A 27,440-nucleotide genomic window follows, 5' to 3' on the forward strand; every position below is an offset into this window, starting at 1 on the left:
TTTAACTACTGGCACTTACGTGCTTTCTAAATTTGTATTAATTTATTTTTATTAAAACTAACACTTTTTTCAGAACCTTTACATCAAAATTGGGCACTTCAGTATTTTTTTATAAACAATTATAAAACATGAAAATGTATTATTAAATGTTTTAAAACTATTTGAAAATAGATAAGCCAGTTTCCGCCACTGAATAAAAAAATTAAAAAAGGTAATTGCGATTTTTTCTCTCAAAATTCTGCAATTCTGACTTTATAACTCACAATTGTGAGTTTATGTGACGCAATTCTGACTTTTTTCTCAAAATTGTAAGTTTATATCACACAATTATGAGAAAAAGGTCAGAATTGTGTTAATATCTTGCAATTCTGACTTTTTTTTCTTACAATTGTGAGTTTATATCTCAATTCTTAGAAAAATATCAGAATTGCAAGAAATTGTAGTTAAAATCTTGAAAAAAAACTTGCAATTTTGAGTTTATATCATGCAATTCTGAAAAAAAGTCTGAATTGTGAGTTATCTTGCAATTTTAAATTTATTTTTCGCAATTGTGAGTTTATATCACAATTCTGAGAAAAAATATCAGAATTGCAAGTTTATATCTCACAATTCTGACATATCAACATATCAGTCTTTTTCCCACTCAAAATTGGACTTTATAACTTGCAATTGTGAGTTTATATCACACAATTTTAAGAAAAAAAGAATTGCAAGAAATAAAGTCAAAATTTCAAGAAAGAATTTACAATTTTGAGATTATATCATGCAATTCTGAAAAAAACGTCTGAATTGTAAGTTTTTATCTTGCAATTTTGACTTTATTTTTCGCCATTTATATCGCAATTCTGAGAAAAAAAGTTCATATCATGCAATTTTGACTATAACTCATGTATGTATCATGCTATTCTGAGAACAAAAGTCAGAATTGAGATAAAAAGTTGCAATAACATTATTTACATTTTTTCTTTAGTGGCAGAAATGGGCTTTAATACTATGATAGTTTACCTTGTGTCATCACAAATAACATTTGATTAAAAAAAATTGGCGTACTTGCTTATGAAAGAAAGATAAAGATCCTGCTTTGACAAATAAGACGTGATTTGAACAAAAAATTACAAGTAAACAGTCAACAATTAAATATCTGAAAAAATGAACAGAATAAATATCAAGCTGTAATTCATCAAGCTTTTCTGATATTTTTAGGTGTGAAAATTGTGTTTGAGTTGTTCATTTAGGATCATAAAGCTATTAAAAGATCCTTTACAAAAAAAAAAATGTTTTACTTTCGAAGATATTTTACTTAAAAAATGTTAACATTATAATTTTCATCACTGCTTTTAACTCAGTGTCAGTGGATAAAACATTAATGATTTTCAGAAAAAAATTAAAGAATTTTCCTGTGGGGCATATATTGGTTATTGTTAATAAAGAATTTGTACCAAATTGTATGACCTGGCTTCTATGACTTTGTATGTTTTGTGAAAAATCATAGGTAGGCCTATTATACGAAGTGGCAAATTTGTAGCAATTCATACGAATTACCACCCCTATAACCCACCAGAATTTGTACAAAATTCACAGAAAATTTACAAAATCGTACAAGTGAGGTCTAAACTTAAGTATACTTCACTTTTTATGCATATGTGAGGGACAGCATACAGTGCGCGTGACACGAATTTTCTCATCAAAATAGTATGCACACCACCTGATTTTTGTAAATTAAATGTACATGTGCATTTAAGTTATTTTGTAATAATCAGGTGTTCCACAAGGTGGCAACACTGTCTGGGGTCATTGTTTCAAAGTAAAACACAAAACTAAAGAGACTTACAAGTGTTGCCAGATTGGGCGGGTTTCCGCCCAATTGGGCTTCTTTTGATCGGCTTGGACCGGAGAATATCGCATTGGGCAGGTAGACAAAATTTGGGCTGCTTTAAAAAATTAAAAGCTGCCCTATCAGCTGCTTTTTTCTTCACTTTTATTATTAGTCATGTTATTTTAATATGTTCGAGCTCAAAGTATCACAGTAATACATGGGCGTCGGAACCATTGAACGTGGGTGGGACAGGACCCACCCACTTTTGAAGACCAACGATATTGGACCCACCCACTTTTACCGTCTCTAATTCAGCGAGTATGTCTTTGCACTTTTAGTCAGACTCAGTCAAATCCATTGTACGAGGTATGCCTTAATAAATTAAACTCCATTTAGATAAAGCCTTAAATTACACGCTGTGGTTTCCTCAAATGTATTCCACTTGGCTTATTCAGAGTCCATATCAATTAAACTCATTCCGGGTTTTCACTAGTTGGTCGTGCCTGCTGCACTCCCGAGACACAGCAAAGTAAAACAGCGTAACTTCTGCTCAGATACACCTAACCCTAGTTGATACTTTATTTCAACTTTTCAATTATTTCATTTATTTACAAATAAACAAATGCCTTTCCGATGTGATATAAGTGAAAACGGAGTTTCGAAAATGATTTCACCAAAAGGCGGACGCGAACTCGGGTCTCACGCGGCAAAAATGATATGTTACTTGTTTTATCAATTGCGCCACTGAAAATGTTGTTTAATAGCCGTCTTTTGTAATATTTGTAAATATGGCCTATTTGCATTGTGTAAAAACATTAAATAAAAGGCACCAGACTACAGAAAATGGCATATACTACAGTATTTTTTTTCTGGGGGAGGACCCACCCACATTTATTTTGCTTCCGACGCCCATGCAGTAATATAATGTGTAGTGCAGTCATCAACTCATTTTTGTATAACGCAAGTTATACATAGTATATACATAGTATAGTTTAACAGACCTGTCTTTTACATCAGTGAGATGTGATGACTTGTGAGTGACGGGGTTTTGGCGCTATAACGGGCAACATTTTGAATATGCAGCTTATTCATTTATTCATTTTAAGTAATTGCGATGGCAAAGTGGCCTAAATATAAGTTACACGATAAAAACTCTAAGTGACTCAAATCTCACAACGTGGATTACACGTGGTGAGAGATGAATAGAAGACTTCTAAATATAATTATAACTTAAATAAGAAAACAACTGAATGAACAGTTAATAAAAAAACAACCTGAATATGGGAATGATGAATCAGAACATCTTTTACACCGTCCAGACTACTCCAGGTATACTTGGCATTGGCTGCTGGACTAAACAACAGTTTGGACACACAGTTCTGCATTATGTTCTGAAATGTGTACTTCATGAAATACGTGCTCTGTCTGAAGATAACGCACAAGACAAAGGTACGCGCATTATTGTTGGTAATTGTTCCTATTATTTTATTTTTGCTGTTCGATTATCATACAGGAAACATCAATAAATAACGCATTTTTGGCTGTCGTGGGTGTGCATGAACGTAAATGCCAGCTACATTACATTTGTTTCTCATCACTTTATTGTGCACTTTTTGCACAGAAATTAGCATATGTTTTACTGTGGACATTGAAAATGATGCATGTGTTTTTCCAAGGGTTAAAGTCATCGGTTAATTTCCACTTTGAAAAGATTTCTGGAGATTTTACGCATATTTTCAGACTGTCTTGATCCATATTCCTGTGAAATTGATTTATCTTTATTTTTTTTCTCATTACTCTTTTTTTAAAGATATAAAAATGGTCCTTATCAACCTTGACAATAAAATTCTGTCTCATTATTTTGGCAGTTAAATTTTGGGCTGGTTTTTGTTGAAGTGGGCGGGTTTTGGTGAGCTTTTGGGCTGGAAATCGTCAACCCGATCTGGCAACGCTGCTTACAATAACAAAATAGCGGAGACTGCAACAAGACGCTCATATTGAGAAGCACTTGTAAGTGAGAGGGTATGAGACAGCTCAGCTTTGGTTAAATAACTTCCGAAATATTTGTTATTATTAATAACATATGGGAATAAATAGTGCAGACACTATGTATGAAGCTTTCTAGAGCATGTGCACAACATCAAATGGAGTACACTTTGAAAAGCTACACTTTGCATACAGTACACCTTGAGCTTCAGGTCATACAAATTCGTACAAATTAGCCAGCTCGTAAAATACGTACGAATTGGTCATGAGATACCATTGCAATAAACAGTGAAAAGTGTGTTTTCAGATCATTTCCTTAATTAAAAACTAAATTTCACCGGTCTGAAATAGCATATATTCCTCACTGAGGAATGACTGAATGTGACGAGTGAGGTGGAGAGATGGAGGGATGACAGAGAGAAAACGTACTCGGTTACTTACATAACCTCGGTTCTCTCTAGAGAGGGAACGAGTACTGCGTAAGAAGTATCTTACGCTAGGGGAAAATCCTTTTTCTGCGAGATATTGAAGCCAAAAATTATCCTTAATTTTGAAATAATGTAAAGCGCGTTGCAGCAGCATACAGACATAGGCGAAACAGCTTGCGCGCCTATTGGCTGCTCTGCGGCAACTGCAGCAGCCTATTAGAGCGAGGCCTGACGCGACGCCAGATCCAATGGGGGCATTTCGCGCCCTTTGCGTCGCTTCGCCCTTTTCGTAGCTTCCCGCCTAAAAGGGCGTGGTCTAGGCCTATAAATATCGCTCATAGGTTATCTGGTTTTTCATCATTAAAGCAACCAGAGCGTGCGCATGCACGGCAAGATACGCAGTACTCGTTCCCTCTCTAGAGAGAACCGAGGTTACGTAAGTAACCGAGTACGTTCTCTTACTAGAGGGAACGAGTACTGCGTAAGAAGTATCTTACGCTAGGGGACCCAGTGTAAAACGCCGTGCATGCTGAGATCTGACACCAAAGACCCAAGGGCGAAAGCCCGGGGTTCATACAGTTCATAATCACCTATAGAACTCACAGGGAGTCCGGGGAAGAGGGAGGGGCAACGCCGCACTCTTCCACATAGTGCAGCGTCACTCAGACGCTGAGTAAACGTACATACAGGGCGGGGTTACGGCCTGAGCTGACGCAAGAATAAGGGTCATCACACAGTTTGCCCAGACACATATTGTGCTGCTATTACTTTCACTGTCGACCCTAGAGCTGTGCTCAGTAGACGCAGCATTTCGAGCTGATAAATCAGGTCAGACAACACTGAATATCTAGACTGACAGCAGTCTGGCCTGTAAGGCGGGAACCTCCAGGTTGTAAAACCTTATAAATGTAGACGGAGAGGCCCAGCCCGTCGCCGTACAAATATCTTGTAAGGCAATCCCACTCGACCAAGCCCACGACGAGGCCACGCCCCTCGTGGAATGTGCTCTGACACCTAGCGGGCACTGCTTGCCCTTGGAAGCATATGCCAACGCAATAGCATCAACTATCCATCTGGATAGGCTGTGTTTCGAAGCGGCCAGTCCCTTTGGGCGCCCGTAAAACGAAACAAAAAGCTGATCTGTCTGTCTAAAAGCAGACGAGCGAGACACGTAAGCTCGTAATGCCCTGACTGGGCATAGGAGGTTCGCGTCCGTTTCCTCATCATTGACCGGTAGGGCTGACAGCGCGATGACCTGTGCCCTGAACGGTGTGTTGAGTGATTTTGGAACGTAACCATGCTTGGGTTTGAGTATGACTTTAGAGTCATTAGGTCCAAATTCCATGCACGTCGCGCTCACAGAGAGTGCGTGCAAATCCCCTATGCGCTTCACTGAAGCGAGAGCCAGCAGAAACACAGTCTTAAGAGACAGGTATTTCAAATCAATCGTCTGCAGAGGCTCGAATGGTCCGCCTTTCATGGCCTCTAGTACCACAGAAAGGTCCCATACGGGGACTGAGGGAGGTCTGGGGGGATTTAGTCTTCTAGCTCCCCTCAGGAAGCGAATAACTAAATCGTTCCTTCCTATTGACTGACCTAACGTTGCGCTCGAAAACGCCGTTATAGCCGCCACATAGACTTTGAGCGTGGACGGGGTTCTGCCCTTGTCCAGCAGCTCTTGTAGGAAGGAAAGCACCTCCATCACACCACAGTTAGTGGGTGACAAGCCGCGGGCTGCGCACCAGCCCGAAAACACTGACCATTTTGAGGAATAGAGCCGTCTCGTAGAAGGGGCTCTAGCCTGCGTGATCGTGTTTAATACTCCTTTTGGGAGTTCATCATATATTCGCTGGTGGCCCAGACATGAAGGGACCACAGCTCTGGGTGAGGGTGCCAAATCGAGCCGCTGGCCTGAGAGAGAAGGTCTCTCCTCACTGGTATCGGCCACGGGGCAGTGCTCGTCAGCTGCATCAGCGCTGGGAACCAGGGCTGGTTTTCCCAAAACGGCGCTATCAGCAGTATTGGACATCCTTTTTCCCTGACCCTCTCTATCACCTGAGGTAGGAGAGAGATGGGGGGAAAAGCATAGAGATGACGGCGGGGCCATTCGTGGGCCAGCGCGTCTCTGCTTTTTGAGTAAAATTCCTGACAGTGAGCGTTGTTCGGAGACGCAAAAAGGTCTATTTCCGCTTTGCCGAATTTTTTCCACAGTATTTGTACTGTCTGTGGGTGTAGAGACCATTCGCCTGCTGGAACATTGTTCCTGGACAGTCTGTCTGGTCCTATGTTCAGAAGCCCCGGCACATGCGCTGCTTTCAGCGAGCGCAGGTTGCGCTGAGCCCATACCAGGAGGCGTTCTGCAAGTCTGTATAGGTTTTTGGACCTGAGACCGCCCTGGCGATTTATATAGGAAACCACTGACATGTTGTCCGAGCGGACTAGTACATGGTTTCCTTTTATTTGGGGACAGAAGCGCGTCAGCGCGTTCTGTACTGCCAGCATTTCGAGGCAGTTGATATGTAGGAGCTTTTCCCGTTCTGACCACTGGCCAAAAGACGGTCTGCCCTCGAGCAGAGCCCCCCATCCCGAGGTTGACGCGTCCGTAGACACCACTTTTACTCTCGAGAAAGTCCCCAGGCTTACACCTGACTGGTACCAGTCGACCGCTTTCCACGGCTTCAGGGCTGTGATACATTTCTGATTGACCGTGATACGAAGCCGACCGGGCGCCCACGCTTGACGCGGGACGCGCGCTTTCAGCCAGAACTGCAGTGGACGCATACGCAGCAGACCCAGCTGCAGAACTGATGACGCTGAGGCCATGAGACCCAGCATTTTCTGAAATTTTTTGAGCGGGACAGACGCGCCGCAGCGGAACGAGCCCGCTGTGCGCTGAATGTCTGCTGCGCGCTGTGGTGACAGCCGCGCTATCATTGACAGCGAGTCCAATTCTGTGCCCAGGAAGGAAGTTTTCTGACTGGGGGACAGGGAGCTCTTCGCCCAATTGACTCTGAGACCCAAATTCTCGAGGTGATCGAGTAACATGGTCGTATGCTGTACAAGCACTGAGCGAGACTGCGCTAGAATCAGCCAATCGTCCAAATAGTTCAGTATGCGCACGCCTTTCAGTCTGAGAGGAACGAGCGCTGCGTCCATGCACTTTGTAAATGTACGGGGTGCCTGGGACAAACCGAACGGCAGGACTGTGTACTGATATGCCTGGCCCTCGAAGGCGAATCTCAAAAATCGCCTGTGACGTGACGCTATCTGTATTTGAAAATACGCGTCTTTCAGATCCACTGACACGAACCAGTCTCCTTGGCGAACTTGCGCGAGGATTTTTCTGGTCGTGAGCATCCTGAACCGACGCTTCACCAGCGCTTTGTTCAGTTGCCTTAGATCTAATATGGGTCTGTGACCCCCGTCTTTTTTCGGTACCAGGAAATATCTGCTGTACAACCCTCCTTCGCTTTGAGTTTGAGAGAGGGGCTCTATGACTCCTTTGCTCAATAGTTTCGCCACTTCGGCTCGAAGCAGCTGTGCTGCTTCTGTCTGCATTGTGGTCTCGACGCGCGCTGTATAGCGGCGCGGGCGTCGGTGAAACTGTAGCGAATAGCCTCCTTTTATAATGTCCAGCACCCATTTCGAAACCCCTGGAAGCTTTTCCCATGCGTTTGCATGAATAGCTAGAGGTTGAATACGAAACGCGCTCCGTTCTATCCGTAACGGAGTGGTTTCGGAGTGCTGTGGCACTAGAGACGTGCTGACATTCGAGGCGTGGGGCACGCTGATAGCGGGAACTATTATGTCTGTGTGTGGATGTGGTCGTGTGGCAACAGGCACATTTAACACACTGCAAACACCGTTCGCCTGCATGCACGTTAGTTTCGCTTTTACGGAAACCTTTTGACGTGCGTGATGTGATGTCTGTGGGCACTGTAAAGTGGGCACGTCTATCACCTGTGGAGCGCAATCGATCTGAGCCGATTTTATGTGCGCAGGGTCTGTCTGACATGTTGTGCTTGTGTGTAGAAATGGGCACTGAGTGGGCATTTTGACTACACTTGAAACACCATCGGCCGTGGCCGGTTGTGAAGCGCAATCGATTCGAGTCGATTTTATGTGCGCTTGACCTGTGAGACAGGGTGTGCTTATGTGTAGAAATGGGCACTGGGGAGTGGGCATTCTGACACGTGAAACACCATCGGCCGTGGCCGGGACACCAGAAAATACACTCTTTTTTGGATTTATCTGGGTAGCCGTGAGAACGGCTTTTGAGTACAGGCAAACGGGCGACAGAGCCGGTTTGTTGGCTGCAAAATACACTGGAACAGTCACAATACTTGGAACTGAACAAGCAAATACCTTTGGTGGGGGTCCGGCGACAGCGGGACTCGCGCACCGTCTTTTTCCTAGCTTTGTTAGGACTGCTTCGGAGGCTCAGGTTTCAAATCCAACCTGGGTCTCGGGCCGCGACCAGCGGGACGGCGGCCAGAAGAGCGGGAACGCGGTCTCGCGCCCTGCGCTCGGTGGCGCTGCGAAGCGGCAACAGCGGGCTGTGGCTGGGGTCGTGCGCTCTGCGCGGGCGGTTTCACACGGCCGGCTGCAGAGCTGGAGCGTTTCGGCAGGAAGTGCCTCATCGCCTGGGACGCCTTCTGTACCTCAGCGAATCTCTCTGCAAAGTCCTTGACAGAGGATCCAAAAAGGCCAGCGGGAGAGAGCGGAGCATCGAAGAACGCGGTGCGCTCAGACTCAGCCATCTCCGAAAGCGTCAGCCACAAATGCCTTTCGGCTACAGCGAGCGAAGCCATGTTGCGTCCGATGGCCTGTGCTGCAGACTTTGTAGCGCGGAGTGCGAGGTCCGTGGCGCTCCTTAGGTCCGGCACACAAATCGCGTCAGGGCCTTCCTCATCCATCCTTCGGAGGAGGTCAGCCTGAAAAACCTGCAGCGTGGCCATTGTGTGCAGCGCTGACGCTGCCTGCCCAGCGGCGGTGTAAGCGCGGCTGTGCAGGTTTGACGTCTGGCGACATGCTTTAGACGGCAGCGCCGACTTAGCACGCCGTCCAGCGGAGGGCGGGCACAAGTGGGCTGCTATCGCCTCCTCGACAGGCGGCAGAGAGAGGTATCCTTTTTTCTCGGCGCCGTCCACAGTGGAGAACGCTAGAGAAGAGGATGGGCGCACTCTCGCTGAGTAAGGGGCGCTCCAGGATTTAGCCAGTTCTTCGTGAAGCTCAGGAAGAAAAGGCGCTGGTTTGCACGCGCTCGAAGCGCGTTCCCCTTTCGGCAGAAAACAGCCGTCCAACCTGTTATGAGCGGGCTGCTCCGGTGAGGACCACTCGAGGCCAAGGCACGCCGTGGCCTGTGTCAGAATCCTCATCAGTTCTGCCTCGATCGAAGCTCTCGAGCCTGACGGAGCGTGGGCGGGGGGAGCGAGGTCCACAGAGCTCGTCCAATCCTCACTGCCTGACGCCAGAATAGAGCAGGAATCCTCCTCCTCCATAACTGTGCCCTCGTCAACCGTGTCGGTGCAAGCGGCGGCGGGCAGCGGCCACTTAACATCTGGGACGGAGGCTGACGAGATTGGTGAAGCTGGCGGGCGAACCGGCGAGCTTTGTCGGCTGGGGGGGGTTCCGGTGCCCGCTGGGCACGGCGCTTCTTACGGCGCGACACCGTGGCGGGCGGGGGAGCAGATTCGGCGAAGAGTGCCAGGCGAGTCCTCAGAGTCGCCATCGGCAGTAGTTCACAATGAGGGCAGCCGCCCTCAGCGAGCGCGAGCGCCGCGTGCTCCTCACCCAGGCAGGAAACGCAGACGATATGGCGGTCCCCGTCACTGAGTGTGGCTCTGCATGAGCCGCAGGAAGGCATCTTTAAAAAGACGCCTGCTCTTTTATAGAGAAGTGTGTATCGCAGCGGCGACACACACTTGAGATCTTAAAGGATATGAGCGCCGGAAAGCGCAGCAGGAAGGCACGGAAGGCGGCGTGGCCAGCAGCTTCAGAGACTCGTCCCGCTGAGATGCTTGCAATCGACGGCGGCTTCTTCTCCGGCTCCAGCGATGCGTTTGCTTCGCTTGAAGGATGAAAAATCAGATAATAGCTGCCTATGAGCGATATTTATAGGCCTAGACCACGCCCTTTTAGGCGGGAAGCTACGAAAAGGGCGCGAAGCGACGCAAAGGGCGCGAAATGCCCCCATTGGATCTGGCGTCGCGTCAGGCCTCGCTCTAATAGGCTGCTGCAGTTGCCGCAGAGCAGCCAATAGGCGCGCAAGCTGTTTCGCCTATGTCTGTATGCTGCTGCAACGCGCTTTACATTATTTCAAAATTAAGGATAATTTTTGGCTTCAATATCTCGCAGAAAAAGGATTTTCCCCTAGCGTAAGATACTTCTTACGCAGTACTCGTTCCCTCTAGTAAGAGAACTGCAGGTGTGAGGTGTGTGTTTGCTGGCCTGCGAGGCTGAAACAGTAGGAGAATGAGACGCATTGCTGAGCTTTAAATGATTAATCAGCTGCTGATGCTTTCTCTCAAATATTATCAGGGACACTGAGTCACACAGCTATAGGTTGAGAGACAAAAATCCAAATCAGCAGTTTACTTTTAACACACACTTTTCCACACCACACCTTCAATTTCACACTACACTTAAACGCACTGATTATCAGATTTAAGACATCTAGTATGCGGACAAAAGCACGTTTTATAAAAAAAAATCGATCAAATTTACTCCTAGAGGTAAACTATACTGTGCACGTGCATCATCGCTACAAAGCGGGAGTCGCGTGCCGCCCTCCATTTAGCTAATCCCACGAGCCCGCGCACGGACTGGCGCGCGCAAAAGACGAAGAAGTGATGGGGAGGGGGCGTTCAGGGATTTGTAGGACCGACAGCTGTGTGTGGGCGTGTATGTGTTTCTCATGGGCTATTTCCGAGCAGGATTTAAACGTTTCGTTGCTACCTAAAATCCATTGCAAGAGTGTGCGAAAAATGAAATGACTTTACTCTGCGAGGACGTCGCATTTAATCTACAAAACGTTGTATTTATTTTATAGATTTTTATTTTATTTTTTAAAGACAATGATGTTAGAGGTTATCAAACTTTTTCCAGGTATTAGATAAATTAATTCGAAAGGGATGTACTTTGACCTTTGAGCAGTCCATCCTGTCAGAATTTGCGACTAAGACAGATATCGAATTAACAAGATTTAACAAAGTATTTAAAACGCTCCCCCGCCAGCCAAATGTGCTCAACGACAAATCTGTCCAGACAAAATACTTCCTTCCTAATTCGTTTTAAAACGTAATACAGTTTAGTTGTTGAAATAAATGATCATTCATTCTTTCTCATACATTTTTGTTACTGATATAAAATACTTGTTCTTTTTTGGATGGAACGTTTGTAGGCCTATTATGTTTAGTACTAGGCAGTGGCGTATTAAGACCAAATTTGGTCAACCGACTTCCTGTTCTCTGAGCGCGGTCCGTTCAGCTAGGTTTATCAACTAGTGCGTGGAATCAGAATTTGTGTGTCCCGGGACGCGCGGGACTACCTGACGCTCAGGTGGAATAAAAGGTTCATTTGAAATATGAACTCGCTCACGCGTACAGACACTAGAGAGAGCAAGCCACCAACGCCATGCGTCGGATGTCTGAGGCACCGAGTTAGCCACGAACTAATCTGATCCATCTGGACAATCTTCTCAATCGGACAGAGTGGACGCATTACGTGCAAACAGATTACATAAGAACACCTTTGACTGAGATTGAGTCACGACAAGGGTTTGCACCTGACATCTTGAAGCAGGATGCACATGTACATGTACACACGCAGAGAAGGGAACATAAACACTTTTTGGGTTTAGTGAACTTAATATAATCTAATACCTAATACGGTTACACCAGCATGTTTTCTCAGTAAGTGTGCTGTCAGAGTCGTTTAGTGTCATAGAATCAACGCCATCAATTTCGATTTAAATCACTTTTTGAACACTACTTTTCTTCTTTGAAAAAGACACATACAGAGAAACCAAGAAACAATTAACGGAAAATTTCTTAAAGTAGCAAAATACCCTGAGGATAGTAAGATACTTCCTCACCTGTGTATTTTTCCCAAAGTTTTTCCTGCCTGAGCCTTAAAACGGTCCGGACGGATCTCCATCGTCGCGACTTCCGAGTCCGACCGGTATGCTCCTGTCCCGTGTGCCTCTCTCTCTCTCTCTCTCTCTCTCTCTCTCTCTCTCTCTCTCTCTCTCTCTCTCTCTCTCTCTCTCTCTCAGATTTCCCTTACTATATGTGGTTCAGTTATCCCTAACATCCCCCGCGCTTTCCTTCTCTCTCTGTCCGTGGTCCTGAAAATCTATCTATCTATCTATCTATCTATCTATCTATCTATCTATCTATCTATCTATCTATCTATCATCTATCTATCTATCTATCTATCTATCTATCTATCTATCTATCTATCTATCTATCGGCTATATTTATACACGTAGAACTTTTGAACTTTTAACTGCTTTTTTAATGTGTGAACAACACACAATAACATTTAGCTACACGACTGCACATTACATAACATAAGTAAAATAATTGCGCGCGCACACGCAAAAGAAAATGATAAAATAATAGATGTCTCATAAACCATAAAGACATATTGACATATTTTTATATAATCAATACCTTTTTTTTGTAGTTTTTTGTCATTTTGGTAACCCATAATAGTCTAGCTATAGTTTTTATTACCAAATTTGTCACCTGTAAATAAGTTGTGTTTGGGCGCGGAGTTTCTCAGCATCATGTGATGGTACCTGGGTCCCTGTGTGAAAGTTTGTGTGCAGTCTTATCGCCACCTTGCGTTTACTATAGGCCTACAGAGATGTTTGCAGATTTAAAGAATAATATTTTGCCAATTTATCAACGGCAATGAATAGCGTAGACCAGGGGTCCCCAAACTTTTTTTCTGAGAGGGCCACATAATTTTCTTTTCTTTAATGGGGGGCCGGTCGGTTTATAAAAGAAAATACCATGGGCTGGACTGACTACCAGTTATTTTATTATGATTTTACCTGTATTTATTCTACCTTTTAATGTTTATTTTGTTATGCACCACACAGAAAAGGGATAATTTATTTTCAAAAGATATACAGGTGCATCTCAATATTTCAACTCAAATTGTGAAACTTGTGTATTAAATAAATTGAATGCACACAGACTGAAGTAGTTAATGTCTTTGGTTCTTTAAATTGTGATGATCTGGCTCACATTTTAAAAAAAACACCAATTCGCTCTCAAAAAATTAGAATATGGTGACATATCAGCTAATCAACTCAAAACGCCTGCAAAGGTTTCCTGAGCCGTCAAAATGGTCTCTCAGTTTGGTTCACTAGGCTACACAATCATGGGGAAGACTGCTGATCTGACAGTTGTCCAGAAGACAAGCACTGACACCCCTCACAAGGAGGGTAAGCCACAAACATTCATTGCCAAAGAAGCTGGCTGTTCACAGAGTGCTGTATCCAAGCATGATAACAGAAAGTTGAGTTGAAGGAAAACGTGTAGAAGAAAAAGATGCACAACCAACCAAGAGAACCGCAGCCTTGAGAGGCTTGTCAAGCAAAATCGATTCAAGAATCCACTGTGTTTTTTGAATCACACGTCAAACTCTGCCTTCATCATTTTCAGCGCTTACACAGACTTTTCAACTGGGAATGGGGCCACTGGTTTCTCAGCTGAAAAATTTTGGTAACTGGGAGATGAGTGAAGTCTTGCTTTTGCACCTGTCCCACAAGCAGTGCTAGTTTCACCTCAAATGCTATTGAGTCATTTTGTCATCTAGCTGGCTCGCGCATCACCTGTTCGATTGCGATGACACATTATGTTGAATTTTAATAACTAAAATTAAACGAAAATTAACTAACAAATTTTAGTTTGAAATCCAACCTTTATTATCAAGATATAAGTAAATCATATTTAAAATTTTTCCTTTTAATTTTTCATTTTCAAAATATGTCTCTGGCATTGTTCAGAGGGCCGGTCCAAATGTGGGGGCGGGCCGCATTCGGCCCCCGGTCCATAGTTTGGGGACCCCTGGCGTAGACCCAGAGCCGCCGAGAAACAACGGCTCTGCGTATACCTACTACACAGTTTAATTATAACAGTTTGCCAGATAACTTAGGATTTTTTATAACCTAACATATAATTCAACCGGTCAAATTCTTAATTTCATAATAATAACATATAAAGTCAAACAGACTTAATGAACCCGTCTATCCACCGTTTTTCTGAATGCAGAGGATTTAAATATTTCCGCTCTCTGTTTCTAGTCAAATTAATGCACAGATTAAAGGGTTACGAAACCCCAGACAACTTTTAAGAGATTTTAGCAGAAGTGTTTGTGTTGCACAAAGCAACGTTGGCATCTGTTAATATTTATTGTTAGAGATAACTGGTTAATTTTGAGCTTTTTTGCGCTATTTTCATCTTCCGGGTTTCAAATCTACATTGTGCTGACGTCACGTTTGTGACCTGCTCACATTTATATATATTTAATTATATTGAAAAAGTTTCAGTTTAATTCATTCAGTCGATCTTTTTACCTCATTTTAAACATGCTGCGTCCCAATTCGCCCTAAAAGTATGTACTCTTTTTGTGAAGAAAAAGTACCTACTTTTGAGTATGTAGCAGAATAGTAGGCAAGCTTTGGGACATTCTTCCTCATAACTGCGTCTTTAACGGACGCTCTGTTGCTTAGTTACCTGAATCCTGTCACTGTTTAAACATTATCTACATTTCGTTTAACTTGATTTCCTACCGTATTAAAGAGAAATGAAGAGGCACTTTCTTTCACGAGTCTTTCATGTTGAGAACTCTGCTCTTGTGTTTGCATAATGATGCATTTAAAAGTTAATGACCAAACCTATGATTATAAAAGTTCATATTCTTCTCATTTTTTCCCTATAGCGGATAATGAACCGGAAGTCTCAACCATAGACTTACTTCCGTGTTGAAGAAAAATGTGGATAGATAGATTGGCCTGAAACCAGTTCTCTTTTAAACCCCATTTGAAACTGTATTTATTACAAAAACTGCACTAATTTGTACAGTTTTGTACAAATATATAGATTGAACTTTAGTGAACATATAATCGTCCGTTTTATACATAAAACATGACAGAAAAAACATGCTGGAAACTAAATAAATATTAAGCAAAGAAATAATGTGTTTTCACATTTATGACCAAAGAACCTTTTATTTGGTACAGACTATATACAGTGATATACATGGCACAAATTGTGATAGTAATTGCAAAATCTTGTTCTTAACACATACACACAAACACTCTGAAGTATCCAAACTATACTGTATGTACTGTCATACTACATTACAGAAGTGAATGAACAAAAAAGAATATTCACAAATGAAGTAAACATGCAAACACCCCTATAATGTACATACACAAATCCAAGCATAAACATTTAAAAAAAAGATTTCATGTTTAGTCTAATGACTAAAACCAATTGTGGATCAGTCTAAAATGTAGACTAAAATCTTTCTGGTCAGCCTGAGATGGACCAAAAGCACACTGAGCTTTCCCACCCATAATATAACCATCAAAAGAACATGAAATGAAGCTGCCGTCTGTATTTATGTTCACACACCTGATTCAACCCGAGGATCCACATCAGGATAACTGTTCTGCATTGTTCTTCTGATATCACAGTACAGTTCAATGTTACTGCAAACTGTGCACTATGAATGTAAAGCCGTTTCTGCTTGTGCAGTCAAAGTTTGGCATTATGGAGTCATGGCTTAAATTGCAGTGACTTGCTACAACCTGAAAACAAAATCATTGAAAGATATTTGGAGTGGGTGGGTGATGCTCAACCATGAGTTGTGCTTCCCAGTTTGACTAAGTAGCTTAACCTAATATTTGTGCAATTTGTGGCATTTGATAGTCAGATCGTTTATACTGTGATCTGTGGCTTAACTAAAAACATTGTAGTATTTCACTGTGACTGAAAACTTTAAAATAATTCATGTACTTAATTTATGTCAGATGTAATTATTGCCATTTCATATAACTCTATTATATAATATATAATATACAATCATATATAATAAAATTTCTCATGATAATATAACCAATTCAAGGCTAAAACGAACTTGTTAATAAAGTTAACGACTAATGGTTTCATTCTCAAAGAAACCTTTCATTAGTATTCTAGTAGTATTAATAATTCTGATATATTTTTTTTTTATAAGTCTTCCACCAGATATCTTCAATAGAGTAAAATCATGTTGTCTTTTGGAAAAGCTGTAATCTGATGTATAATTTTAAAGTTGTTCACTTCCAGAACAAAAATGTACAGATAATGTACTCACCCCCGTGTCATCCAAGATGTTCATGTCCTTCGTTCTTCAGTCATAAAGAAATTGTTTTTTTTTGAGGAAAACATTTCAGGATTTCTCTCCATATAGTGGACTTCTATGGTGCCAGTTTGAACTTCCAAAATGCAGTTTAAATGCAGCTACAAAGGGCTCTAAACAATCCCAGCCGAGGAAGAAAGGTCTTATCTAGCAAAACGATCGGTTATTTTGTAAAAAAAAATAAAAATAAAATTATATACCGTTTAACCTCAAATGCTCATCTTGTCTAGCTCTGTGTGAACTCTGTGTATTCCAGTTCAAGACAGTTGGAGTGTGTCAAAAAAACTTCCATCTCATTTTCCCATTTAAATTTTTTCAGTTGTCAATTTTTTTTTTTTTTTTTTTTTTTTTTAGAAATGAACCGATCGTATCACTAAATAAGACCTTTCTTCCTCGGCTGGGATTGTTTAGAGCCCTTTGAAGCAGCATTTAAACTGCATTTTGGAAGTTCAAGCTCACATAGAAGTCCACTATATGAAGAAAAATCCTGAAATGTTTTCCTCAAAAAACAATTTCCTTATGACTGAAGAAAGAAAGACATGAACATCTAGGATGACAAGGGAGTGAGTACATTATCTGTGCATTTTTGTTCTGGAAGTGAACTTCTCCTTTAAGTATGCATATACGTTAAAAGAAATAGTTCACCAAAACTTGAAAACTTGCTAAAAATGTACTTACACTTCGGCCACCTAAGATGTAAACGAGTTGGTTTCTTCATCAGAATGGATTTGGGAAATTTAGTATTACAGTATATCACTTGCTCACCAATGAATCATCTGCAGTGAATGGGTGCCGTCAGAACAGCTGGTAAAAATATCCACAAGTAATCCCCACAACTCCAATCCATCAATTAACCTCCGGTGAAGTGAAAAGCTGCATGTTTGTAAGAAAGACATTCATATAGATCACTTTAAATTCAAGTTCATCTACATCTTGGATAGCCTGAGGGTGAGTACATTTTCAGCAAATTTAAACCTTTGGGTGAACTATTCCTTTAAGAGGCACTTTTGGTATAGAGCACATCACTAGTACACATAGGGATTCAAGTACAAAGCAATTCAATGATTGGTGCACTCGCAAAAAGCGTCCTTCTGAAATAGGGCCTTGGTTGACAAATAATTTCCATGAATGTTCATTAGCATAATGAGAATAAATGGAGTCCGCCTCTCTCCACTCCACTAATCAACTCCAATACTGATCAATAAATAGTCCTCAATTCTGTATTTCAATTCTGTACCTGCGTTCCCTTACAACCCAGTGTCGTCTTCTTCCTCTTCCTCTCCATCTTCCTGCTGCGGGAGTAGCCTGTAGTGCTCAGCCCCCAGTGGAAGGAAGGTGGAACGAGGCCGATTCCTTTCTTCATCCAGTGGGGAGTGATGGTTATTTGGCTCTGGCTCAGCAGAATTGCATTTAGAGTATCGTTCTCTTGGAGGTTCAATTTCGCCCTCCTCCACTGGTAGGCTCTGTCCACCTCTGAGGAAGGAGAGCAGGTAGCAAATGGGCACGGGGAGAGACGCTATGATGATTAGCATGGAGAGCATGGCCAGAGCCCATCCAGGATACTCAAGGGTAGTTTCAGATCCCTGACAGAGAGAAATACTGTCAACAAAGTGGGATGGATAATCTAGAGCAATATAACACATATGTTTTTGTTCATAAATTGTACACCACCAATTTTTTAAGGGAACCCTGGGTATTAAGACTTGTATGACTTAATATAACATAAATGACGTCTTTTACTGAAATATTTAGTAGAAAAACCTATGAAAGATTTATGTTGTTTAAAAAATCCACATTGTTTTATACATATTTTGGACCTTGGGGGTGGCGCCATTATTTCTATAATGTCAAATGGTTGCACTCGGTGACTTACTGGTGCTACCTGTTGCTATTTTTACCTCAACTCAGAATACACAACTCAGAAAATAAAATACTGATACTATGCCACATTGTGTAGCTTTTAGTTGTAATTTTCAGGCGAAGGGCAACAAGAGAGACAATGCAAGTCTTCACTGCTTTCCTAGCGATAAGAAGAGGAGAAAAGAATGAGAAGATGCCTGTGGATGAAAAAAACGTCCTAAAGACCCGCGTCTTTGTTCTCTCCACTTCAGCCCTGATGCCTTTGAGGCTTTTAGTAGACCACAGCTACTGAAAGAGCTTACGAACGGCAGAAACAAGAAATGCTAGATGCCATCCTGGCAAGTTGTAAACATGCCGAAGCTAGTCATGACGCCACAGCCACTGAAGGAGTTTCTCAGCACGGATTTCACTCGATATCTGGGGGCGTTTAGACTCCTTGTGGGGAAAAATCGATGGTACGGCATTTGGTTTAGGCCTACGCTTATTATATATCCATTACCACCAGTAAGCTCTTTCAGTAGCTGTGGACATCATAGCAGTATTTTATTTTACAAATTGTGTTACAGTAAAAATAGCAACAGGTAGCGCTTGTAAATCTTTCATGGGTTTTCTACTACATATTTCAATCAGAGACATCATTTTGGTGATATTAAGCCATACAAGTCTTAATACCTAGGGATCTATTCATCAAAGAATGCTAAAAAATAAAATCAACTATCTCACAAAAATATTTGTTTGCAACATTTATAATTTTAATTTCTGTTTCTTGTGCACTAAATCAGCAAATTAGTGTGACACTGAAGCCGGGAGTTATGATTGATAAAAAAAAAATCAGCTGTCATCACAGAAATAAATTACATTTTTAAGTGTATTAAAATAGAAAACAGATATTGTTTACTGTATTTTTAATCAAATAAATGCAGCCATAATAAGCATGAGAGACCCCAAATTTTTGTAGTGTATGTACAAAAACACATTTTTTCAAAACACATGAAGTTATACAGGTCTGGAAAAACATGAAGGTTATTACAAAGAAGTTAGTTTATTATGTTCCATCTCATTTGAGAGTATAATACCGTGGTGTGGTTCCAAGCTGTGTAAGTGGGCCGCTTGAAGACCATGCGGAGAAGACTAGCAGCCAGCAGTCCCACCATGCCAAACAGACAAACATACTTCCACAAATAGCGATAAACCACTGGGGGGCGCCAGTGCAGCATCACCTCCACATCATCCAAGAAACTGGAGAACAGCAAATACAATGAGGATTAAAAACTTACACACAGCCGTTCACACATACCCTATTAACTCCAGAATAATCATCATATATGTCTATCATTTCACATTTAATCTCACCGATCAGCCCCGTAAATCCACGCCACGCTGACGGTTTCAAAAATGACAACGATGATCAATGGCAGTGTGGCAGAATAGTCATCAAACATGGTCACGAAATAGTTGCCACTTCTTTGAGTGAATAGCAGGCCAATGAAGAAGCCCAAGATACAGCTACACACTGCAAGTTATACAATAAGACAGACAAGTTATGTGACATTTACAGCCAGGGCACAATATCCTTTAGTATTAGCGTGTCTATTTGTGTGTACCCGTCAACATGGTCCTGTGGCGCCCCAGCACTCGGAAGTTGTCCATGAGTGGGGTAAGAATGCCCTGCATGGTGCCAAACATGGTGGAGAGGCCCAAATTCAGCAGCATGAGAAAGAACAAAGTCGACCAAAATGGACTTGCAGGAAACAACGCCATCGCCTCCGTAAATGCTATAAACGCCAAACCTGTGCCTTCCACTCCCTAAGAGAAACAGGAACAGGAACAACATTGATGGATAGATGGACTCTCACATCCAGAAACAATTGCATTATTTTAGTGAGACACATTTAAAGGGACAGTTCAGCCAAAAATGTTAGACCTTCGTTCATCTTTGGAACACAAATTAAGATATTTTTGATGAAAACTGAGAGCTTTTTGATCCTGAATAGACATGTTTAAGGCCCAGAAAGGTAGTAAGAACATCATTAAAGTCATTTTGTTGCACAAAAAGTATTCTTATCGCTTTATAAAATTACGGTTGAACCACTGATGTCACATGGATGATTTTATTGATGACCTTACTAACTTTCTGGGCCTTGAACGTGTCAGTTGCATTGCTGTCTATGCAGGGAGAGAAAGCTTTCAGATTTCATTAAAAATATCTTAATTGTTTTCTGAAGATGAACAAAGGTCTTACGGGTTTGGAACGACATGATGGTGACTAATTAATGACAGAATTTGTATTAACTGAGAAACAATTGAATATGCACTGAAGCTCATACATATATGTGAATCTCACCTTGCTCATTTCTCTTTCTGGATCACAATCAGTGATATTTGACCCTAGCAGGCTTCCATAGTGGCTGTACCATTCTCTGTAATCTTGAAGAGCCACTGATTTGGGGTCCGACATGTTGAACCATGGCCACCAATGCTGCGATGAACCTGTTGTTGCCATTCCTGCCAACCTGGCTACATTACTGCAGAGTGACATAACATTACATGTCATATCAATATAAAGAAATTATGAAATCATTATTAGTAACAGGGAAAACTATTAGCCGGATGTATTTTATGCAAATATGTCTTGGACATAAATATGAGAGGACAAAAATGATGGAAATGAATATTGAGTATCGTGAGTTATAAAAGCTTACACAATCATATTGAAATGTAAATTACACTACTGTTCAAACGTTTGGGGTTTTAAGTGTTTTTTTTTTTTTTAAGTAAATTACTACCTCTACAACCTTTATGGGCCTTGAACATGGTAGTTGTGTTGCTGTGCTGTCTGTGTAGGGTCAGAAAGCTCTCGCATTTCATCAAAAATATCCTAATTTGTGTTCTGAAGTTGAACAAAGGTCTTGCAGTTTTGGAACAACATGAGGGTGAGTAATTAATGATTTCATTTTTGGGTGAACTATGCATTTAAACCATCTTTTTATTTACAAATTAAGGAAAAATGTATGTGCACATTAAAAAAAAAAAATCTAAACAAAAAACAAACAAATGCAGGTTTGTTGGGCATAAGAGATTTTGTTCAAAACCATTTGTGACCCTGGAACCCAAAACCAGTCATAAAGGTCAGGTTTTTGAAATTGAGTTAAAAAGCTTGTTATTTTTTAGGATAGATACAACTATTTGAAAATTTGAGGGTGCAAAAAAATCTAAATATTGAAAGAAATTGCCTTTTAAGTTGTCTAAATGTAGTTCTTAGCAATGCATATTACTAATCAAACATTAGGTTTTGATATACTTACTGTATGAATTTACAAAATATCTTCATGGAACATGATCTTTACTTAATATCCTAATGATTTTTGACATAACAGAAAAATCAATCATTTTGACCCATGTAATGTTTTGTTGGCAATTGCTACAAATATACCTCTGCTACTTATGACTGGTTTTAAAAAAAGAGATTCTCACTTACGTTGAGACACAATCCAGGGCAATGTTTTTGGCTCTGAAACCAAGGACCACAAAGACAACCAGAGAGGCCAGTACTGAGGTCATGAAGTTGATGCCTGAGACCATGATGGCGTCCCGATGGCAGTTGTTATGCACAGGGTTGTAGGACGAGTAAGCGATCACAGAGCCATAACCCAGACCCAGTGCAAAAAACACCTGTGTAGCAGCCTGACGCCACACCTGCACTTCCCCCCAAATCTCCAGCTAATGAAGAAACAGAGAAATAGACTATGATTACATCACTTTTAAATTTTGATTCCACATGCCTTTGAATTACATTTTACGGGAACAGTGTGAGCTCCTGTTGTCACCTTAGGATAAAACATATATTTGATGCCCTCGATAGCGCCGTCCAACATGAGCCCTCTGATGAGAAAACAAATCAGCACAGCATAAGGGAACACGGAGGAGAAATACATCACCTAGAGAAAAGAAAAGACAGATCTTTAATTTGATTAACTTTTAATGAATTGAACTGTTTTTATTACGGGATCACTATTGCTTTGTCTGTTATTACAGATTGTTTGATAGATAGATTGTACTGAGTGAATATTTATGCGTCTTTGACCTAAATCACAGCAGCATCCATCTGTGAAGGATGTAGGCTGTCAAACATTCGCAAATGTCAGCCAATCATAGCAGGTGGCGTTTACTTTTGAGTCTACAGTCTGCCACGTCTATTCAAGCACAGCGTTCTGATGTGAAAATAGCCTATTACTTAGAAATTATGAACTTGTTCTTTTGTAAATTTTGAAAACATTATAACAGGACCTCAGAAAAGAGTACAAAATAATAAAAAAGGCAGTTCATGACCCCTTTACTTTCAATATCTGCTGATTCCATTCATTTACAAGTTTTGGCAACAATTTTGAATACACTGGGAATCAAATATTCCTTCAAGGATACAAAAACCTCACAAAAATAGCAAAACACCAACAATGTGAGGAAAGTGGCTTGATAAAATTATTTTTTTTACAATGTAAAAAGGTTTATCTGAGGTCAGAGGATAAAAAAATATAATTTGCTCAGTAAACAACAGCTGATAGAAATACACAAATGTATCTTTTATGTACCTTGGCCGAAGACTTGATGCCCTTGATCATTGCGAGGGACACTACAGCCCAGGCTGCAAGGAGGCAACCGGTCATGACGGGGTTAAACTCTCCTGACTGATCTATTGAGTCTGAGATATCCAGAGCCTTCCTGAACCAGAAATATGAGGTAGGAGAGCTTGCCGCACATTCCTTCACTAAGACAAGAAGAGGAGATGTTACAACACAGCAACATAAAAACCCTTTCTATCACAGACACGCAATATACAAAGAGTGTAATTATTAGGAATGTGCGTGAGTAACTGACTAGTAGAGTGCTCATTAATGGATTGCACACTATTCAAATGTTTTTCCGTATTTGAATAGAAAAACTGATTTTTCTTTGTGCCTTTGCCCTAGGCAACAACGACGTGTTCTTCCTTTGAACCCCTTCACCTTATGTTTGAATGAAGTGGGATTTACTGTTATTTTAAAAGCTTGATGTTTTCATTACAGCACAGTGTGCAATTGATATTCCTAATTATTACTTTTTTTCATTTTTTTTAAATTTAGTTAGTTTGTTTGTTTTTGCTTTTATTGGAAATTGTGCTGATTTGTGCCGCAAAACCTAAAGTTTGTGCCGGTTTGGTGTTCGATATATTATTTAAAAATAATTTTTTTGACCGTTTTTTGAACATTGTACACTACCAGTCAAACGTTTTTGGACAGTAAGATTTTTAATGTTTTTTTAAAGAAGTCCCATTCTGCTCACCATGCCTCCATTAATCTGATCCAAACTACAGCAAAAGCAGCAACACCGGTTTAGAGAGATTTGGACAGCATGGGGTGGAGAGTGACGAGACTGGCATGAATTATGTTTGTTATCTCTAAAAAGGGAAAATATATGCAATGTTCATTTCAATAAACCTAGCACAAACTGTGCCGATTTGGAGCGATTTGGGCAACATGGGGTGGAGAGTGACGCCACACAGTCAAAAAATATTGTTTAATATCTTAAACACCAAACCAGCAGAAACATTTGTTTTTGCGGCATAATGCAGCACAAACGTATGTTTCAGAAATCATTATAATATACTGACTTGCTGCTCAAAAAACATTTCTTAATCTTTAAAACAGTTATGTTTTACATTGATTTTATGATGAAAAGAAAGTTCAAAAGAACATCATTAATTGTAATTTTTTTGGTAACAATCTAAAAATCTTTTCTGTCACTTTTGATCAATTTAATGTATCCTTGCTGAATAAAAGTATTCATTTCTTAAGGGGAACCATGGGTATAAAGACTTGTATGGTTTAATATAACCTAAATGTCTCTTACTGAAATAGAAAACCCACCAAAGATTTGCTTTTTTCAAAAAGCCATATTGTTTCTACATATTTAAGCAATAAGGTACGAGAGGCCGTGATTTATTCACGATACAGCACGGCCTCAAGTACCTTATTGCTTTTATAAAACGGTTACCACACAATAAAAATATTAATATCAAAAATATATATTCATTTATATATATTAGGTTGCACTTTTTCATAAAGTAAAATCATTAACTGCCTTCCGCTGTAAAAAGTAGTCCCTAACTGCTAAAGCTTTGTTTACGTTGCTAAGGGTGGTTGCTAAGGAGGTTCAATGATACACAAAACCGTTGAGTAAAGCGGTCATAGCAGTGCTGTATCATGAATACGACACAGCTGCTGACCAATCAGAATTGAGGAATGGAACTAACCGTTTTATAATTTGCAATATGGGGGTGGCATTATTTCGATTAGGTCAAACGGTTGACTACATGGAGCTAACTGTCTCTATTTTTACCACAACACAACTTACAGGTGGCAATGGATATACACGAAGGCTTAAACCAAATGCTGTACCATTGACTTTTTTCCATACAAGGAGTCTAAATGTCTCTGGATATCAACTGAAATCCATGCTGAGAAACTCCTTCAGTGGCTGCGGCTTCATGACAAGCATAGGCATGTTTACATCCTGTCAGGCTGACATCTAGCGTTTCTTGTCTCTGCCTTTGTAAGCTCTTTCAGTAGCTGTGGTCTACTAAAAGCCTCAATGGCATCAGGGCAATAGTGGAGAAAACAAAGACGCAGCTCTTTAGGAGGTTTTATTCGTTCACAGGCATCTTCCCATACTTTTCTCCTTTTCTTTTCAAAAGGAAAGCAGTGAAGACTTACATTGCTTCTCTTGTTGCCCTTCGACTGAAAATTGCAACCATTTGACATCATCGAAATAATTACTGTCAGACTTAAGAGTTTAGCTTCAACTTGCCTCAACACTCCTGCTGGGAAGTTTCTAGTATGCCTGGTAAGAGCTTAATTAGCTGGTTCAGGTGTGTCTAATTGAGGTTGTAGCTAAACTACACAGGACTCAGGCCTGCCAGGACTAAGTTTGGGCACCCGTGTATTAAGTCTACCTGGGGTTCCATTGAAAAAAAAAGAAAGAAAAAAAAAAGAATCTGACCCTAAACTTTTGAATAGTGATATCGTAAGAAATTAATTTTGTGTATATGACTACAAAATGATTTATAATGACCATTCCAAGTGTGTATGTGTTTGTGAACAACATACCCGTTTGGTTTGAGATCATATCTACAGGACACTGTTCCCATGGTAATGGATACTGGAATGAATTCCCCATGTAGAACAGAGACCAGGCAATGATCACATTATAGTACAGGGCCACGAAGAAACAAACCTGAGAAAAACAAGAGCAGCATGAAAACACCTGTGTAGATGTATCACTTTAAACCAAACAGAAAGTCAGAAAATAGTCATTGTCAATATCTTTACTCATTCTGTGACTGAAAGGCAAACTCAGATGACATAATGTGCAAGATGCCAGCATTATGGAACTTCTGCCGTAGGTCTGTCTTACTAACAATCTGATACTGTTATCATACAAGCACACGTTTACAAAAGCACACAGGAAATCCTCTTATATTCTCATACAGAGAGAAAATACTCCCACTCCTCATATACAAACACAGAATATATAGCAACATGTATGGCATGTATGGACTGCAGGCATTTTAGAAACACTTCTCATAACAGTGAACTAAAACTAGCTGTGTATTTTTTTTCTCAACAATTTCTAATTTATTATGAGTCAGCCACAAAATATTTGTGGCTTTTTGCTTGCATACAGCAGTTTCTTTTTGAAACAGATTTGGTTTTGCAGAAGCTGAAGGCTTCAATCAAGTTAAAAATATCCCATGTCAGACAAAACATGACACTTTTCAGTTTGTTTAAATATAAACTCACCAATAATATCTCTGAAAAACTGCCAACACACTATTTTTGTTTATATTTGTTGTAATGTCTAATATGCACTGGAAAAACATGCTGTGAACCTGACAATTAGTTTGTGTTTGTGTAAGTGCCATTCAAAAGTTCAGTATCAGTCAGACTTCTGTTTTTTAAAGTCTCTTACGCTCATCAAAGCTGTTTTTATTTGATCAAAAATACAAAAAAAAAAACAGTATTATTGCATCAATATAAAACTAATCTTACAATATAAAATGCTTTCTATTTTAATATACTGTCAAATATAATTTATTCCTGTGACGCAAAGCTGAATTTTCAGCCATTACTCCAGTCTTAACCCTTGTGTGTTAAAGTTGTCCATATCCAAAAACTGTCATAAAAATATGATTTATTAATATTTTTTTCCACTTTCACTGATGTCGATTTTTTTAACCAGCATCTGTTCTATTCATAGATACCAAACATTCATTCATTTTCAGAATTGTAACCCTTTAAATGCTTTAAATGCTGGTTTTGTTAATGGGTTTCAATGTGGACATTTTTGTCCTTAAGGTGTAAGTATTTTTTGTACGGAGGGTAAAACAGTTTTTGAAGGAATTGAGGGTGAAATATTAAAATTTCAATAAAAATAAACACCTGAGCCGAAAATTTCTGCTGTTGGCATTAATACAGGCACACTTATAAAAAAAAAAATAAAAATAAAAAAAAACTGAAATGGACAAAAATGTCCAGAAGTGTTAAGTGTCATATGACCCTTTGGAAATCAGTCTAATGTGCTGATTTATCATCAATATATATATATTAAAAAAAAAAATACAAATGTACTGACTCCATTCAGAAAATATTTATATTTGAAATAAATGCTGTTCTTCTGAATTTTTTATTTATCAAAGAATCCTGAAAAAAGCATCACAGTTTCCTATATATTGAGCAGCACAACTGCTGCCAGCAATTATAATAAATCAGCATTTTAGTATAATTTCTATAAGATCATGTGACACTGAAGACCGGACTAATGATGCTGAAAATTCAGCTTTGCATCAAAGGAATAAATTATATTTTACTGTATTTTAAAATAAAATAAAAAAA

The 27,440-nt window shown here is 40.3% G+C and overlaps 2 protein-coding genes across 2 annotated transcripts in view; both read right to left on the minus strand.

The window, feature by feature from the left end:
- Nucleotides 1-12,457, minus strand: part of slc17a7a (solute carrier family 17 member 7a) — a 35,328-nt gene extending 22,871 nt beyond the window's left edge. The window contains exon 1 of the mRNA XM_073841543.1: nucleotides 12,326-12,457. Within this exon, the coding sequence (XP_073697644.1) occupies nucleotides 12,326-12,387 (62 nt within the window). The 5' untranslated portion in view covers nucleotides 12,388-12,457. The remainder of the gene's footprint in view (nucleotides 1-12,325) is intronic.
- A 3,013-nt stretch (nucleotides 12,458-15,470) lies between these two features.
- Nucleotides 15,471-27,440, minus strand: part of slc6a16a (solute carrier family 6 member 16a) — an 18,029-nt gene continuing 6,059 nt past the window's right edge. The window contains exons 4-12 of the mRNA XM_073833296.1: nucleotides 25,656-25,782; nucleotides 23,103-23,278; nucleotides 22,341-22,451; nucleotides 21,992-22,233; nucleotides 20,858-21,038; nucleotides 20,118-20,319; nucleotides 19,867-20,026; nucleotides 19,590-19,752; nucleotides 15,471-18,236 (exon numbers count right to left, since the gene is read on the minus strand). Of these exons, the coding sequence (XP_073689397.1) occupies nucleotides 17,901-18,236; nucleotides 19,590-19,752; nucleotides 19,867-20,026; nucleotides 20,118-20,319; nucleotides 20,858-21,038; nucleotides 21,992-22,233; nucleotides 22,341-22,451; nucleotides 23,103-23,278; nucleotides 25,656-25,782 (1,698 nt within the window). The 3' untranslated portion in view covers nucleotides 15,471-17,900. The remainder of the gene's footprint in view (nucleotides 18,237-19,589; nucleotides 19,753-19,866; nucleotides 20,027-20,117; nucleotides 20,320-20,857; nucleotides 21,039-21,991; nucleotides 22,234-22,340; nucleotides 22,452-23,102; nucleotides 23,279-25,655; nucleotides 25,783-27,440) is intronic.

The sequence above is a fragment of the Garra rufa genome, chromosome 1 (assembly GCF_049309525.1).
Source record: "Garra rufa chromosome 1, GarRuf1.0, whole genome shotgun sequence".
NCBI lineage: Eukaryota > Metazoa > Chordata > Actinopteri > Cypriniformes > Cyprinidae > Garra > Garra rufa.